Genomic DNA, 16874 nt, shown 5'->3' on the forward strand with positions numbered 1-16874 from the left:
GGTTGGCCCAGGATCGGACATTGTTTCCTTCTGCTGTGCATGGGTCGCTATGAGTCGGTTCCAACTCGATGGCACCTGACAACAACAATGTTACCAGATTGTATTCTGGGTGGTGCTTCCATGTATGGCTTTCATGTATGTCATACATGGGAGACTACAGTTGTCTGCTATCTTTGATTCTCAGTCCAGAAGGACTCCCTTTAATATTTTTTGTAAAGTTGGTCTGCTTTTTAAATTCCTTTAATTTCTCTTTATCTGGAAATGTCTCAATTTCACCTTTGTATTTGAGGGATGGTTTTGCTGGGTATTTGATTCTTGGTTGGCAGTTGTTTTCTTTCAGAATTTTGAATATGTCTCCCATTGCCTTCTTGCCTGCATGGTTTCTGCTGAGTAGTCAGAACTTAATCTTACTGATTATCCTTTGTAGGTAACGTTTTTCCCAAGCTGTTTTCAGGATTCTTTCCTTGTCTTTGATTTTGGAGAGTTTGATTATGATGTGTCTTGGTGATTTGCTTTTGGGGTTTCCTGTTTGGGTTCATTCAGCTTCTCAAATACTTATCATCTTGTTTTTCATGATGTTAGGGAATTTTTCTTCCAGTAGCTCTTCGACTATTTTTTTCTCTGGTTTTCTTTGTCTCTTCCTATTCTGGAATTCTGAACACCAGTAGATTATTCTTCTTCATGCTGCTCACATGAACTTTAGGCTTTCTTCAGATTTTTTCATTATTTTCTCTGATTGTTCTTCTATCTTACTAGTATTGAGAGATGTATCTTCAAGTTCATTAATTTTGGCTTCCATTGATTCAATTCTACTCCTTTGCCCTTTCAGTGTATGTCCATTTCTGATATCTTAGTATTGATCTTCTGAATTTCTGTTTGCAGGTTTTGTATTGTCTTCAAGGCTGTATCTGTTTTGTTTGATCCCGTAGCACTTTTCTGAAATTGTCCTGATTTTCCTCGACCTTTTTGTGAAATGTTTGGATGTGCCTCAATATCATTCTCCTGAATTATTTTTCAGGTAGTTCCTGTGCTGCTTCTCCCTCAAAATAATTTTCTAGCTCTGCCTCTTGGGTCGTTTGTTTGAGCTACTTTGTCTTGTTTCTTCATGTGGATAGAAATTTTCTGCTGTTTTTTAAACATTTTGGTATTTTTGTATTTGTATTAATTTGATGAATGTATGTTAGTGTGTTCTTAGATATACCCCATTGCCTCCTGATGGGTGTGATCAGGAGATGAGCTTCTCTGTTCAATGTTTGTACAGTTCGGTTCAGAGTGGATTTAGCCAATATTGGTTGTAGTAACTGCTTTGGTGTATAGTAAATGGTATTGGTGGGGTTGGTTGCAGAGGGTACAGTTATGGTTTGGCCCTATGACTACGGTTGCTGTCTCCTGTCATATGATGCAAGAAGAAGGAGAACAAAGAAACAAAAAACAGCCCACACACCTAAAATGCTCTTTCAATAAGTGGTGTGCTGCGTCACCTACTGGCCTTTTGCCTTTATGTTGTTGTTGTTGATGATGTGTGCCATAGAGTCGGTTCCGACTCATAGCGACCCTGTACAGAGTTTCCGAGGCTGTAAATCTTTCTGGGAGCTGAAAGCCTCATCTTTCTCCCGCAGAACAGCTGGTAGTTTCAAACTGCTGAGCTTGCGACACAGCCCAATTTGTAACCACAACGCTACCAGAGCTCCTTTTAGCTACCTGCAAAATGGGATCAGTAATGAGAGGTGATGCAAAACTAAAATACAGAGAAAGTGATATTTTAGCAAAGATTTAAAAGAAGGGATTCCTAGGGAAAGAATGTTCCAGGCAGAAGGACAAGCTTATTCAATGGACATAAAGTCGGATCCTGTCAGGTTGTTCAAACAACAGCAAGTATGGTTGGAGTATGTTAAATTTGAGATGTGTCATTGCCTCTAAGCTCTGAATTTGATCATGATAAGCATAATTCCTTTAAGCATTTCTTTTTCAAAGTGAGCAGGATGTTAAACTTTCTCAAGTAGAGATTGTCAGCGGAACATTACAGGAGCAAGAGAAGCCCTGAGACTTCCAAAGAAGGGTGGAGGATGGGGAGAGGGGGTGAAGGACAAAGAGTAGGTGAGGGGGAAATTGTGAGAACATCTGGTGGAGCTTGCTTGAGTCACAGTTCCAGAAAGTGATCCTTCTATAACATTTCAGCCATGTTTTGGAAGTAGCCTGTCCGCAGGAAACTAAACTCCTGCCTAGCCTGCACACAATCATCTGTGGTCCAGAGGATCACACATGGAGCCACCACTGCCTCTGGAAGTCACTAAGTGCTCTCTGAAAGCCTTCTGCACCCACTAGTTCCTAGATGCTGGTTCCTTGCTCCCCATCCTGCAATATGAGGGTTTGCCTGTCTAGACCAGCTCCAGTCTATCTAAATCAGTAAACTTCTCTGTTATCTAATGGCCAAACTATAAACGTTTCCTATGAAGTCTGAACTTTTTGTTATTTGATGCCCAAACTACAACCTTCTCCTATGACGTCTGAATCCCTTCCAAGTTTGTCTTTCGCTGGATACTCTCTCTCACCCCTAAGGTCCCAGCTACAGTTTTATTATATTTTTCAGTTACACTTTTAAATTTTTTTTTAAAGCTTTTATTGTGAGTTAAGTGATAGGTAGTTACTCTTTTATTATAGCTAGTATAACTTCCCTTGTTTAGCCTATTGTGTGATTTCCATCTCCTGATTGGACCCAGGTTTTTACATAATTAGTTACAAGAATGGTTCCTTACCTACACCTATAAATGCAGTAGCTCAAAAGAGGAAACAAATCCCTGCTGCAAGAATTATTCCCACCCCCTCCACACAAAGAGTAGACAGGGATGGGCAACTTGGACACTGGCTACCCAAAATGGGGGGAAGGATACAAAGGTAAGAAGTGACTGGCTTACAAGCTTTCAAGAGGGAATTTGGTTCCAAAGGGCCTGGAGGAAGGTGGAGTCTCCAGTGAATAGCATCCAGCCTGTCCAGGAAGGGCTAATTAAATGAAATTCAGATGAGTCTCTTGTAACGCAATAGTGAATAATTGTTACCAGAACTGATTGTGAGGGTTGGAAATGTAAAGGTGGACATTTTATAGCAAGGAGGGGAGTGATTAACTTTTCAGTCTAGGAGCAGAGGGCCCTGGGACCATCAATGGAGAAGAGCAGAGAGCAAGACCCTATCCAGAGAAGCAGTGAGGCCTGAGATGGAGGCAGAGAAGATGACGTGAAGAGATGGAGTGGTTGGGGACTTGAGATCCAGAGAGGGAAAGGGGCTGCATGCTGAGGACCGTGGGTTGGGGGTGGGGGCAGGCTTGCAGGGTATATCCTTTGGTTGGGTGATGATGCATGGACGGGATGGTAACTATGGCAATGAAACGATATATGATAGAATGAATGTAAAACTAATGTTCTCCCATGTCAACTATCACACAATTCACAATAAGACATTTATTTAAAAAAAAAAAAAAAAAAAAAGAATGGTTCCTTACAGGAGGCAGATTCCTCAGGATGGAATTTTGAGATTGGTTTGACTGTGCCCTTGGGCTTGAGCACAGTGCTCAAGAGGGAAGAAAAAGCAAAGTAAACTAAGAAGGAGCAGCCAGAAAAATAGGACACTTTGATGTTTGGAAGGCAAATGAAGAAAATATATCAAGAAATAGGTGTGATGACATGGAGAGATAGAGCAGATGAGGACTCTGGACATGGAAAGAGAAAGGCTGTGTGCTGGCAGCCAAGAGGCAGGCTTGCAGAATATGCCCTTTGGTTATTTAAATGATTATATATTCCTGAGTGTTTTGGAGTATACATCAAAAAAAAAACCCAGAGGGAATAGAAGCACATACTATTGAATGATGATACATGGAGGGGATTGTAATCATTGCAATGAAATGAAATATGATAGAATGATTGTAAAACTGATGTTCTCCCATGTAAACTATCATTCAATTCACAATAAAAAAAATTTTTTTAAAAGAATGGGTATGAAACACACAAACAGAAAACATCATATAGAATGTCCTTTTTATTTTTTTGCCTATGCTTATTCCATTTGTCTCTAGTGACATTATTCTGAAGAATCAAATGTCTTAAAGTTTGTGGAGAGGTGTGGGAGAAGATGGGGAAAAAAATCAGAGTGAGGGAACAGCAAATGCAAAAACAAGACATCTTGTTCTGTGTGATAGGAGGTAGGAAAGAGACAGAAAAACTTATTTGGAGGCCAAATAATAAAGGGTAATTCAGCAAAAACTGAATTTAATGTAATCATCTAGCCTTGATCAAAAGTCTTCCTGAACTTTACAGTACTGAAGGATTTTAATGATCTAAACAATATAATTGCCACAAGGGAGGTTTCAGTATCCAACAAAAGGTTTTTTCTCTGAGGAATACTTTGAGGATGTCAATTTCGAAAGGCTGAACTCTTAATATACAATCATCCGATTTCCCTAATTAACCATCATGAATTTTTCATTCATAAATGTATTTGAACTCCATTGGAATTTGTTCATGTATTCAGATTGCAATCTTTATAGACAAACAATTCAGGGAGATAGTTACGAGAAAAGTCAGTTTTTTACAAGGCAAAATGAATCAATTCCTAATTCTTAGGTAGGTATCTGGAGAGTAGAGCTGCAACTCCTAGGAAAGAACGAAAGATGGCATTCGCGTAGAGCTGCCAGCCAAGGACCATAACTAATTAAATGGGCTGTTGTTGTTGTTAAGTGCCCAAGAGTCGGTTCTCAAAGTGATCCTCTGTAGTGGTTCCTGGAGTGGCTGGCGGTTTGAACCGCCAACCTGATTTTTAATCCAGTGGCCTGCCTCAATGAGGATACGTGATACAGAAGGTCACGCCCATGCGCACTGTTGCCCATTCGCCCTTCGCTTGTAAAGTTGCGTCAATCCTCCTATCAGCAGCCACGTTGGACGTAGATTGGCTACACCGTGACATCAGCTCAAGATGGCTGCGCCCTGCAGACTCTGAAATCTTTTCTTGCGCAAGTTTTTGCACTTCTTTCGTGTCGGAATCGGAGTCACACAGACTCAGACTTTCTTCCACTATGTTTTCCCTCCAAAGCTGTAGTCTCCGGGTCGCGAGTTCTATCACCAAACAGCACCTTTCATTGGCCCGGCTCAGCGGTGGGAGCGGGACGCCCAGGTGTCTGCACTTCGACGTAGTAGTCATAGGCGGAGGACATGCCGGGACTGAAGCAGCCGCTGCCGCCGCTCGGTGTGGTTCTCGGACGTTACTACTGACGCACCGCCTGGACACTATCGGTAAGAAGCGGGGATGATGCGGTGCATGGTCAAAAGCTCGTGGCCTGATCGTGGCAACGTCTTCTCCCCACCGCATCCTCCCAACCCCAGTGGTCTTAGCCTTGATCAGTGTTTTGAAGGGATCAGAAGGGAAGGGCCAGAATTTTGGATTAGTCTCTTCTGTGGTAGCGTAGCGGTTACGAATCGGGCTGCGAACCTTAAGGTAAGCAATTCGAAACTACCAGCTGTTCCGCGGGAGAAAGATGAGGCTTTCTGCTCCCTTAAAGATTTACAGCCTCGGAACCCTTTACAGGGTCCCTAATGAGTCGATTCCGACTCCACGGCACATCACCACCACCATTCTGTGGATCTAGGGTTGTATTGGCTGCTGACAGAATTAGCATGACTGGTGTTAAGTGTCGTTGTTTTGACTCCTAGTGACCCTGTATAAGGTTTCTGAGGAGCAGCTGGTAAATTTTAACCGCAGATTTTACAGTCCAGAGCTTATCCTCAGCGCCACACCAGGACTCTGCTACAAGTCCTTCTGAAGAAAAGGACTACCTATTACAGCCTCGGAAACCCTGTAAAGGGTCACTATGAGTCGGAACCGAATCCACGCACATAACAACTATTGCTGTCTGCTCGGTTTTTGTCCCCCAATTTTGGGCTCATAGTTCCACAGTGCTTTTTTAGCTTTTTAATTGGAGTGCCCTAATTTAAAGCTCATGGCGAGCCTGTTTGTTATTGTTATGTGCGAGCCGTTCTGACTCCAAGTGACTCTGTACAGGTTTTCTGAGGTTGTAAATCTTTACGGGAGCAGAAAGCCTCATCTTTCTCCCGCGGAACAGTTGGTAGTTTCGAACTGCTGACCTTGAGGTTCGCAGCCCGATTCGTAACCACTAGGCTACCAGAGCTCCTTCTCATACTCATATGTATTATCAGGAGGCATCAGTCCCTGGAGAAGGACATCATGCGTGGTAAAGCAGAGAGTCAATGAAAAAGAGAAAGATCGCTTTGAGTTGGAACCGACTAACGGCACCTAACGACAACTCTCTCCTCCCATCCACACCCTACCCCGCCTTTGGTTTAAGAATGAACAGAATTGGAATATAAACTGTTTGGAAATTTTAAATTAAATCTCATATTTGTGTACTTCAGTGCTTTTACCATTTTTTACCATTTAGCTTGCAATTGTGGAGGAATATACGCTGTTAAAAGTGGTGATACTTTTCTGGGGCAGTGCGGGGGTAGTGGGGGTGGGAGTGGTGGAAGAAGAGGTAGAATTACCAGAGTTTACCTGAGACCCTTCACATTCGTCATTATAGACTTTAGTGTTGTTTGCATTTTTTTTGAAAAAAATAAAGGCCACTTACTATATATGCAATTACAAAAAGAATCTAATGAGCAAAAAGTATTATTAAACTACGTGATTGGTTATTAAATTGTTCTTGTTGTTAAGTGCCTTCAAGTTGGTTTGACTGATAAAGACTCTAGTGTTTCCAAGGAGTGGCTGGTGTGTTTGAACCATTGATCTTGTTATTAGCAGTCCAGTTTTTAATCTACCGTGCCAGTAATATGCTTGTGTCAAGGATAAAGGGATCCTTATTAAAATACATAGTCTTCTACCAATACAATATAATCTAAGTTTCTTGTTTAAACAAACATGTTTCAGAGATATGCCATCAAATTGGTTCCGATTCACAGTGACCGATCTTATGCACAATAGAACAAAACACTGCCCAATCCTGTGCCATCCTCATAGTTGTTACATTTGAGCCCATTGCTGCTGCCACTATACAGTCCATCTTGTTGCGGGATAATCTTCCTCTTTTTCACTGATCCTCGCCCACTTTGCCAAGCATGATGGATTTCCAAATGCAGGGATTTTCCCCTCCTGATTATATGTTCGAAGTATGGGAGTTGAAGTCTTACCATCCTGGCTTCTAAGAAGCATTCTGGCCGTATTTCTCCTTACAATCGATGTTCTTACAATCCATGGTACTTTTAATACTGTTTGCGAACACTTTAATGCAAATTCAGTGATGCTTATAAGATTTTCTATATTCATTGTTCAAGTTTCTTATTCATAAGAGCAAATTGAAAATATCATGGTATGGGTCAGCCACACTTTAGTCCTGAAATTAACATCTTAGCTCTTGAACACATTAAAGAGGTCTTGTGTAGCAGATTTGCCTAATGTAGTATGTTGTTTAATTTCTTGATGGCTGCTTCTTTGAGTGTTGATTTTGGATCCAAGCAAAATAAAGTTTCTGACAGTGCCAGTCTTTTCTTCATTTATCATAATGTTTTTTGTTGGTCCAGTTCTGAGGATTTTTTACATTGAGGTGCAGTCCATACTGAAAATTGTAGTCTTTGATCTTTATCTATATTTTAAGTCCTCTTCTCTTTGATCAAACAAGGTTGTATCATCTGCATATCGCAGATTGTTAGTACGTCTTCCTTCAGTTCTGATGCCATGTTCTTTCTATAATTCAGCTTCACAGATAATTTGCTCAGCATATAGATTGAATAAGTGTGGTGAAAAGACACAACCCAGATGCACACCTTTCTTGATTTTAAACCAATATCCCCTTGTTCTGTTCTAACAACTGCCTCTTGCTCTGTTAAAGGTCCCTCATGAACACAACTACGTGTTCTGAATATCAATTCTTTTCAGTATTATACATAATTGGTCATAATCTACACAGTCGAAAGACTTTGCATAATCAATAAAGTACAAGTAAACATCTTTCTGGTATTGTCTGTTTTCAGCCAAGATATATCTGAGATCAGCAGTGCTCTCCCTTGTTCCACATTCTCTTCTGAATCTGGTTTGTATTTCTGGCAGTTTTCTGTGGATCTACTGTTGCTTTCTACTCCCGTAAAGATTTACACCCTCGGAAACCCTGTACAGGGTCGCTATGAGTCGGTTCCGACTCCACGGCACATAACAACAACAACAACAACTGTTGATAGTGCTTTTGAATTATCTTCAGCAAAATTTTACTTGCATGTGGTATTAATGATATAGTTGGATGATTTCTACCTTCTGTTGGGTCACCTCTTTGGAGTGGGCACAAATATGGATCTCTTCCAATCAGGTATCCAGGTAGCTGTCTTCCAGATTTCTGGGTATAGATGAGTACATTCCTCCAGTGCTGTGTTGGTTTGTTGAAATATTTCAATTTATATCCCATCAATTCCTGGAGGCCTGTTTGTCACCAATGCTTTCAGTGCAGCTTGGACTTCTTCCTTCATTACCATTTGTCCTTTTTTTTAACCATTGGGTTCTTGTTCATATGCTGCCTCTTGAAATGGTTGAACATCCAACTTTTCTTTTTGGTACAGGGACTTTGTGTTCCTCCCTTCTTTTTTTTTTTTTTTTTTTTTTTTAAGCTTTTATTCTGTATTGAGTAAGCAAAGGCTTATAGAGCAGATCACCAGTTTTACGTTCAGGAAATCATTGTAATGATTACAATCCTCTCTATGCACCCTTAGCCAACAATACTTATCCCTGTTACCTTTTTAATTTTTTTTTGATGTACATATACCACATTGTAAATATATATTCATTTAAATGTCCAAAGGGCATGTTTTACATGCCAGCCTTCTGCTTTTCTCAGTCTATGGGCCTATCTCCCACCTTCTTATGATACTTTCTTATTATTCAGTATTTTGCCCATAGAATCCTTAAATATTGCAAGTTGAGGCTTGAATTTTTCCTTCAATTCTTTCATTTTGAGAAATGCTGAACATTTCTTCTCTTGTGGTTTTTCAATTCCAGGTCTTTGCACTTTGTCTTTTCAAGCTGTCCTTTGTAATTTTCTGTTCAGCTATTTTACTTCCTCATTTCTCCTTTTTGTTTAGCTTCTCTAAGCTAATTCTGTACCATTAATCTATGCATCTTTCCTTGTACCAGTACCATACTGTTTTGACCACTTTGCTTGTGTAGTAGATTTTGAGATTAGAAAGTGAGAGGCCTCCAACTTTGCTCTTCTTCCTAAGTAATGCTTTGTTTACCCAAGGTCTCTTTACTTTCCATATAAGGTTAGTGATCACCTTTTCCATCTCTTTAAATGTTGGAATTGAGTGGGATTGCATTATACCTACAGGTTGCTTTGGATAGTATTGACATTTTCACAATGTTAAGTATTCCTGTCCTTGAGCAGGGTTGATTCTTCCATTTTTGTATGGTTTTTTTGTAGTAAGTGTTATATAGTTTCTTTGTATAGGTCTTTTGTTCTTCTGGTTAGATTTGAACTAATTATTTCATCTTTTGGGTGGTTATTGTAAATGGTATTATTTTCCTGGCTTCTTTTTAGAGCTGTCTTTTATTGGTGTTGAAGAATCCAACTGGCTTTTGTATATTGATCTTGTACCCTGTGACTTTGCTAAATCTTCCGATGAGTTCCAATAATTTTCTTGCTGAGTCTTGGGGATTTTCTATGTTTAAGATTATGACATCTGCAAATAGAGTTTTACTTCTTCTTTGCCAATTTGAATGTCTGTAATTTCCCTTTTCTTGCTATATATTTCTGACTAAGTCTTCCAACACAGTATTGAATAGAAATGGTGATAAAGGGCACCCTTGTCTGGTTCCTGTTTGCAAAGGGAATGCTTTCAGTTTCTCTCCATTGAGAGTACTATTATCTGTTGAATTTGTATATATGCCCTAAATTATGTTGAGCAATTCCCCTTCTATTCTTATTTTGATGAATATTTTTATTAGTAATGGATGTTGGATTTTGTCAAATGCCTTTTCTGCATCAGTCAGTATGATCATGTGGTTCTTTTCTCTCTTTTTTTGCTGTAAATGGGAGCTTTATTGTTTTCATTTGGTCTACGGCTTGAAGAGGGGCTCCAGGGCGTTGACTATGCTGCGTCTGTAGCTGGAGAGCAAGGTTCAGGCAGAAGGTCTGAGGAGAGCAGGGGAATACTGAAAGGCCCTTTACAGGTTACGGGGCTCCAAAGGCTCTTCCTAGTCGTTCTCGAGAGTAAGCCTTTCGAAGAGGTATTCGCCCAGCCCTGCCAGGGGACCGGCCATCCGACAGAGGTTGGTCAAGTGGTCGCCCATCTTCTTGATAATTTTCACCTCCTCGTCGAGGAAATGATTTTCCAGAAAGTCACAGAGGTGGGGGTCTGTGTGGATAGCACCCACGGCATGCAGATCAAGAAGAGGCTGGTTCAGGTTCTTCTCCAGGGCCAGGGCGGCTTCCATGGCATCCAGGGTTCTTCCCCACTCATCTTGGGACAGCTTCTGCAAGTCCTGGAAGAGTGCGCAACCACCACGCTAGTTTTGCAGTTTCAAGAGACACTTAGCACCCTCGCGCTTCTCCTTTGCCAACTCAGGGAAGAAGTGTCCCACACCTTCCAAAGCCACATCATCGCAATTGAAATAGAAGTCCAGATAGAGGTAGGTGTAAGAGGCCCGCAGATGCAGATTAACCAGACGACGGTTGACGCCGGCCTCCGCTTCAGCGGAATAATTCTGACAGATTTGAGAGCTCATGGTTGGTTGAAGATTTGGAGCTAACCACACACATAAAAAAAAAATAGTGTTTAGCTGGTCCCGGTAACAGGGAATGCTCAAGAAGACGGGTCCCGGAGAAGAGATTGTGCCTAAAGAAGTTGTTAGAGGTGGTCCAAGGCTGAAACAGTCCCTGGATCTGTTCCATCCAAACACTGTTGAAGCAAGACACAGATCCACGGGACCACAGTGCGTACTTTTTCCTTTGTTTTTGATTTTGAGTTTTTCCAGTGTCCCACAGATGTGGTTAACTTGATTTGTGTGTATTACATCTGGTGAGGTACATGTATATAGCTGCCTTTTATGTTAAAAAAAGGTATTTGCTATGAGTAAGTTGCTTGTGTTGCAAAATTTTATCATACAGTCTCCAGTATCATTTCTATCACCAAGATCATGTTTTCCAACTACTGATCCTACCACATTGTTTCCAACCTTCACATTCCAATCAGCAATAATTACCAATGCATCTTGATTTAATTTTTAATTAATTTTAGACTAAAGAGTTGGTTGTTGTTGTTGTTGTTGTTGTTAAGTACCGTGGAGTCGGTTCCGACCCATAGCTACCCTGAACAGGGTTTCTGAGGTCCTAAATCTTTACGGGAGCCGAAGGCCTCATCTTTCTCCTGTGGAACAGCTGGTAGTTTCGAACTGCTGACCTTGCGGTTTGCAGCCCGATTCATAATGACTACGCTACCAGAGCTCCATAAAGAGTTGGTAGAGTTCTTCAGTTTTATTTCATTGGCTATAGGGCTGCGAACCTTAAGGTCAGCTGTTCGAAACTACCAGCCGCTCCGCGGGAGAAAGATGAGGCTTTCTACTCCCGTAAGGATTTACACCCTCGGAAACCCTGTACAGGGTCGCTATGGGTCGGAACCGACTCGACGGCACTTAACAACAACAACAACATAGTGGTTGGTGTGTAAATTTGAATAATAATATACTTAACTGGTCTTCCTTGTAGGTGTATGGACATTATCCTATCACTGACAGTATTGCACTTTAAGATTGATCTTGAAATATTCTTTTTGGCATTGCATGAGATGTCATTCCTCTTAAATTTCCTGTTTCTGGCACAGTAAAACATATGTTTGTCTGACTCAAAAGAGCCAATGCCAGTCCATTTCAGCTCACTAATGCCTGGGATGTTGATCTTGTTTTCATTTTTGACAACCTCCAATTTTCCTAGGTTCATACTTTGTACATTCCATGTTCCGATTATTAATGGATGTTTGTAGCTGTTCCTCCTTATTTTGAGTTTTGTGCCATCAGCAAATGAAGGTCCTAAAAGCTTTATTTCATTCACATCATTATAGTCAGCTCTACTTGTATTCCTGGTGTGGTGCTGTAGGATTAGCACTGGACTTCAGACCACAAGGTAGGCAGTTCAAACCCATCAGCTCCTGGTACTTGTTGGAAACCAACTCAGTGAGTGGGAATCAACAACAACTACTACTTTGAATAGACTTTGGAGTCCTTGTGTGGTGCTGTAGGATAAGCACTGGACTGCAAGGTCAGTCTGAACTTTAAAGCTGGTGGCTCAAACTCACTAGCCTCTCCTTGGAAACCCTAAATAGGGTCTCTATGAATCGGAACTGACTTGACAACACTTAACAGCAACAGCTACTTTGAAGAGGCATCTCTTCCCCTGTTGTATTTTGAGTACCTTCCAACCTTAGGGACTCATCTCCTGACACTACTATACTTAACAATGCTCTGCTGCTCTTCATATTGTTTTCATCTCCTGCTTCTATATCTGAATAAGGTTTTCAGTGGCTAAACTGAAAGGTGGTGTGTCTTAGTTTAGAAGCTCTACTGAAACCTGACCGTGTTGGCATTTTAAATACTGGTGGCATAGCTTCCAGCATCACAGCAACACGGAAACCCACCACAGTACTACAAACTGACAGTTGAGTGGATAAACTCAGAAATTAATGAATTACAATTTTATCTTAAAATCAAACCCTTTTTTCTTAAGATAATTTGACACATTGGAATAAGATGAAGAAACCCTGGTGGCACAGTGTTTATAGTGGCCTGCTGCTAACTGAAAGGTTGGCTGTTCAAACTCACTTGTGGTTCTGAGTTCAAACCTTCCCTTGGCTCTGAGGGAGGGAGAAAGATATGGCATTCTCATCCCTAGTGAATTGTTGTTAAGAGCCGTTGAGTCGGGTTCCGACCCATAGCAACCCTGTATAGGGTTTCTCAGGATCAACTGGGGAGCTTGAACCACAGGCCTCCTGGTTCAAATGGACTTTGCAGTGCAGTGCATTAACCAACAGCGCCACAGCAGGAGTCCCTGGAGAGTTACAACCCTGAAAATCCTTTAGGACTGTTGGACTCTACCCTGTAGTATAGTTACGAGTTCTAATCGATTCAGTGGCAACAGATTTTTATAATAAAACATTTTTTTAATTTTTATGTGAAATTATATGTTGAATTAGAAACTAAGGAATATAAGTTGGATGTTTTTATGTAGACTCAATGATATAAATATTATTACTTTATGTATATTGATCTTATGCAAAGGGCAATGGGCAGTTTTCTGAGATTTTCATGTAAGGATGCTTATGTAAATAGTAATTTCAACTCAGTGAAATTATGTAATTTAAACATAAAGGGTCAAGTGGCAGAAAATATTTTACAGTGGCCTGGTAAAGAAAATAATTATTAATAAATGTTATTTATTATTTACCTGACACAGTGCTTCATATATATTATCTCATTTTGCAAGTAACAGACTTTTTTTTAATGTTTTATTGTGAATTATGTGATAATTTACATGGGAGAACATTAGCTTTACATTCATCCTGTCTTATATTGTTTCATTGCCATGGAACAGACATTCTTTAGCAAAACAAAATGGGTATGAATTGTTGAGTGGAAAACGAATTCACTCTGTAAATCTTCTCACAAATCACACAAAAAAAGTTAAACAAATAAACAAGAAAAACGAGAACTTTCTTATGCCACAAGAAATATTCAAGTGGATCACTTCTAAGGTTGGGTAATGCAGGGACCTAGAAGATCCAACGATTTAGATTCCTTCCATATTTGCTTTTTGCCACCCTAGCTGTCCTTGTAGTTACAAAGTGACTGCAAACCTTCTAGGTGTCACATTTAGAGAGGACATCTTTCAGCAGAAAGGTACTTTTTTTCTCTTTGTGTCTCTTTAAAGAGCTAGAAAACTCTTTCCTACGCACCTCTAACATTGCTTCCCCTGTGATTTTTTTTGCCCGTCCTTTAGCTACACACTGGCAACTAGTAACAGAATTAGTAAAATTACTTTAGGCCAATAAAGATTTATCCCTAAACTGCATTGGGGTTTCACTCCTGAGCACAGAGTCTCACAGGGAAGGGTGTTTATCTAAATAAAATTATACATTTCAAGGGGAGGAGAGAAATGGCTTTGGGATAGCTAACAATATCTACTATACTTATCAGCCCTTTTTTACAATAGGGAAACTAAGACATATAAACTTAGATAACTTACCATAATCACAGAATTCTATAGGAATGGAGCCTGCATCTTTTTTACTCCTAAATGAGACCATAGTCATGATATTATTTATCCACCCTGTGGAGGCCATAAAAACTTTTAGAAGCCTCGGTGGTGGCTACAGTGGTTATACAGATATTGATCCAACTTTTTCCACCCCTCTGCCTCCCAGTGTATTGCATTAGGTAAATGTGCTGCACAAGATCTTTTTAAAGTGTTGAAAAGCAAAGATGTCAGTTTGGGCACTAAAGTGCACCTGACCCTCCCAAGCCATGGTATTTTCAATAACCTCATATGCATATGAAAGTTGGACATTGAATAAGAAAGATGGTATAAGAATTGTTGATTTTGAGTTATGGTGTAGGAGGACAGTATTGGAAGTACCATGGACTGCCAAAAGAACAAATAGATCTGTGTTGGATGAAATGCAGCCAGAGTGCTCCTTGGAAGCCAGGATGGCCAAACTTCATCTCTCATACTTCGGACATATTGTCAGTAGGGACCAGTTGCTGGAGAAGGATATCATGTTTGGTAAGGTGGAGGGGCAGAGAAAAAGAGAAGACCCCCAGTGAGATGGATGGGCCAAGTGGTAGCATCAGTGGGCTCAAGCATAGCAATGATTGTGAGGTTGGCCCAGGAACGGGCACTGTTTCATTCTGTTGTGCATAGGGTAGCTATGAATTGGTACCGACTATGAATTGATACCACTATGAATGGCACCTAACAACAACCACAACCACCTCTGAAATAACATTGGGGGAATTTAAATGGAAAGTATAAAATATGGTTTCTCATTTCAAGAATTTTACAGTTTAAGTATTTCTGCAAAATAAGAGCAAAAAGAAAATAGCAGCGAGTTGAAGCATCCAGCTGATGTTGTTGTTGTCAGATGCCATTGAGTTGGAACCAACTCATAGCGACCCCATGCACAGCAGAACGAAACAATGTCCGATCCAGGGCCAACTTCACTACCGCTGCCACACTTGAGTCCATCAATGATGCCACCTGGCCAATCCATCTCTTTAGGGGTCTTCCTCTTTTTCTCTGACCCTCCACCTTACCCAACATGACATCCTTCTCCAGCAACTATTTCCTCCGGACAATATGTCCAAAGTATGAGAGACGAAGCTTTGTCATCCTGGCCTCCAAGGAGCACTCTGGCTGCACTTCTTCCAAAACAGATCTATTGGTTGTTTTGGCAGTCCATGGCACTTTCAGTATTCTCCTCCAACACCACAACTCAAAGGCATCAATTCTTCTATGATCTTCCTTATTTACTGTCCAGCTTTCGCATCCATATGAGGCTGTTGAAAACACCATGGCCTGGGTCAGGCGCACCTTAGTCCTCAAGCTGACATCTCTGCTCTTCAATACTTTAAAAAGTTCCTGTGCAGCAGATTTTCCCAATGCAATACGTCGTCTGATCTCTTGATTGCTGCTTCCACAAGTGTTGATAGTTGATCCAAGAATGAAGTCCTTGACAACTTCAATCTTTTCTCCATTGATAAGAATGTTGTTTATTGGTCCAGTGGTGAGGCTTTTTGTTTTCTTGACATTGAGATGTAATCCATATCGAAGGCTTTGCTCTTTGATCTTCATAAGTAAATGTTTCAAGTCCTCTTCACTTTCAGCGATCAAGGTTGTATCATCTGCATATCGCAGGTTGTTAATGAGTCTTCCTCCAATCCTGATGCCACGTTTTTCTTCATAGAACCCAGCTTCTCGTATTATTTGCTCAACTGATATGAAGTGTAAATTGCTACAATTTGATGGACTTGACCTTTGTTTATGGATGTAGTAGCTTAAGTATCAACCAAGACGGAAATAGTATGCACATCAAGGATCAATCCTATCCCCTCAGTACACAGGGTTGATAGAGATGGACAACTTAGACATTGGCTTCCTAAAATGGGCGGGAGCTATAAAGGCAGGAAGTGTCTGGCTTACAGGTTTTCAAGAGGTAGTTTAGTTTCGGAGTAGGCCGGGGAAGGTAGAATCCCCACTGAATAGTTTTCATCTTGCCTAGACAGGTCAGGTGAAAGGTAATGGGGCAAGGATTCTTTTGATTCAGTAGTAATTGTTATCGTGACTAATTAACAATGGTCACAACTGTAAAGATAGAAGTTATGTGACAAAAAGGGGGGAGAGTTAATCTTACATTCCAGGAATAGAGGACCTTAGGACCACTAAGAGAGAAGAGCATGAACAGAACATGGGACCCTAATCAGAGAAGCAGCGACACCAGAGATGGAGGCAGAGGTGATGGCATGGAGACATAGAGCATCTGAGGACTCTAGACTCATAGGAAAAGAAAGACTGTGTGCTGGCGGGCAGGAGGTTGGCTTGCAAAATGTGCCCTCTGGTTATTTAAATGATTGTATATTCCTGCATGGTTTTGTGAACATAAAAAAAAAAAGGAAATAGAGGCAGATACTGTTAACAATTAGTGTATGGAGGGGATTGTAATCATTGCAATAAAACAAGATGTGATTGGTTGAGTGTAAAACTGGTGTTCTGCAATGTAGACTATCACTCAGGGCACAATAAAAGTTTGGAAAACGAAAACAGCAGATGGTTTTTATGAAAGATACAA

At 40.6% G+C, this 16874-nt stretch overlaps 1 protein-coding gene and 1 pseudogene across 1 annotated transcript in view; one reads left to right on the forward strand and one right to left on the reverse strand.

Moving 5' to 3' along the window:
• Positions 1 to 5062: 5062 nt before the first annotated feature.
• The window catches only part of MTO1 (mitochondrial tRNA translation optimization 1), a 39500-nt gene continuing 27688 nt past the window's right edge, over positions 5063 to 16874 (forward strand). The window contains 1 exon segment of the mRNA XM_006835789.1: positions 5063 to 5279. Within this exon segment, the coding sequence (XP_006835852.1) occupies positions 5063 to 5279 (217 nt within the window).
• Positions 10237 to 10791, reverse strand: LOC102835509 (annotated as a pseudogene).

This window comes from Chrysochloris asiatica, unplaced genomic scaffold (genome assembly GCF_000296735.1).
Source record: "Chrysochloris asiatica unplaced genomic scaffold, ChrAsi1.0 scaffold00019, whole genome shotgun sequence".
NCBI classification, from domain to species: Eukaryota; Metazoa; Chordata; class Mammalia; order Afrosoricida; family Chrysochloridae; genus Chrysochloris; species Chrysochloris asiatica.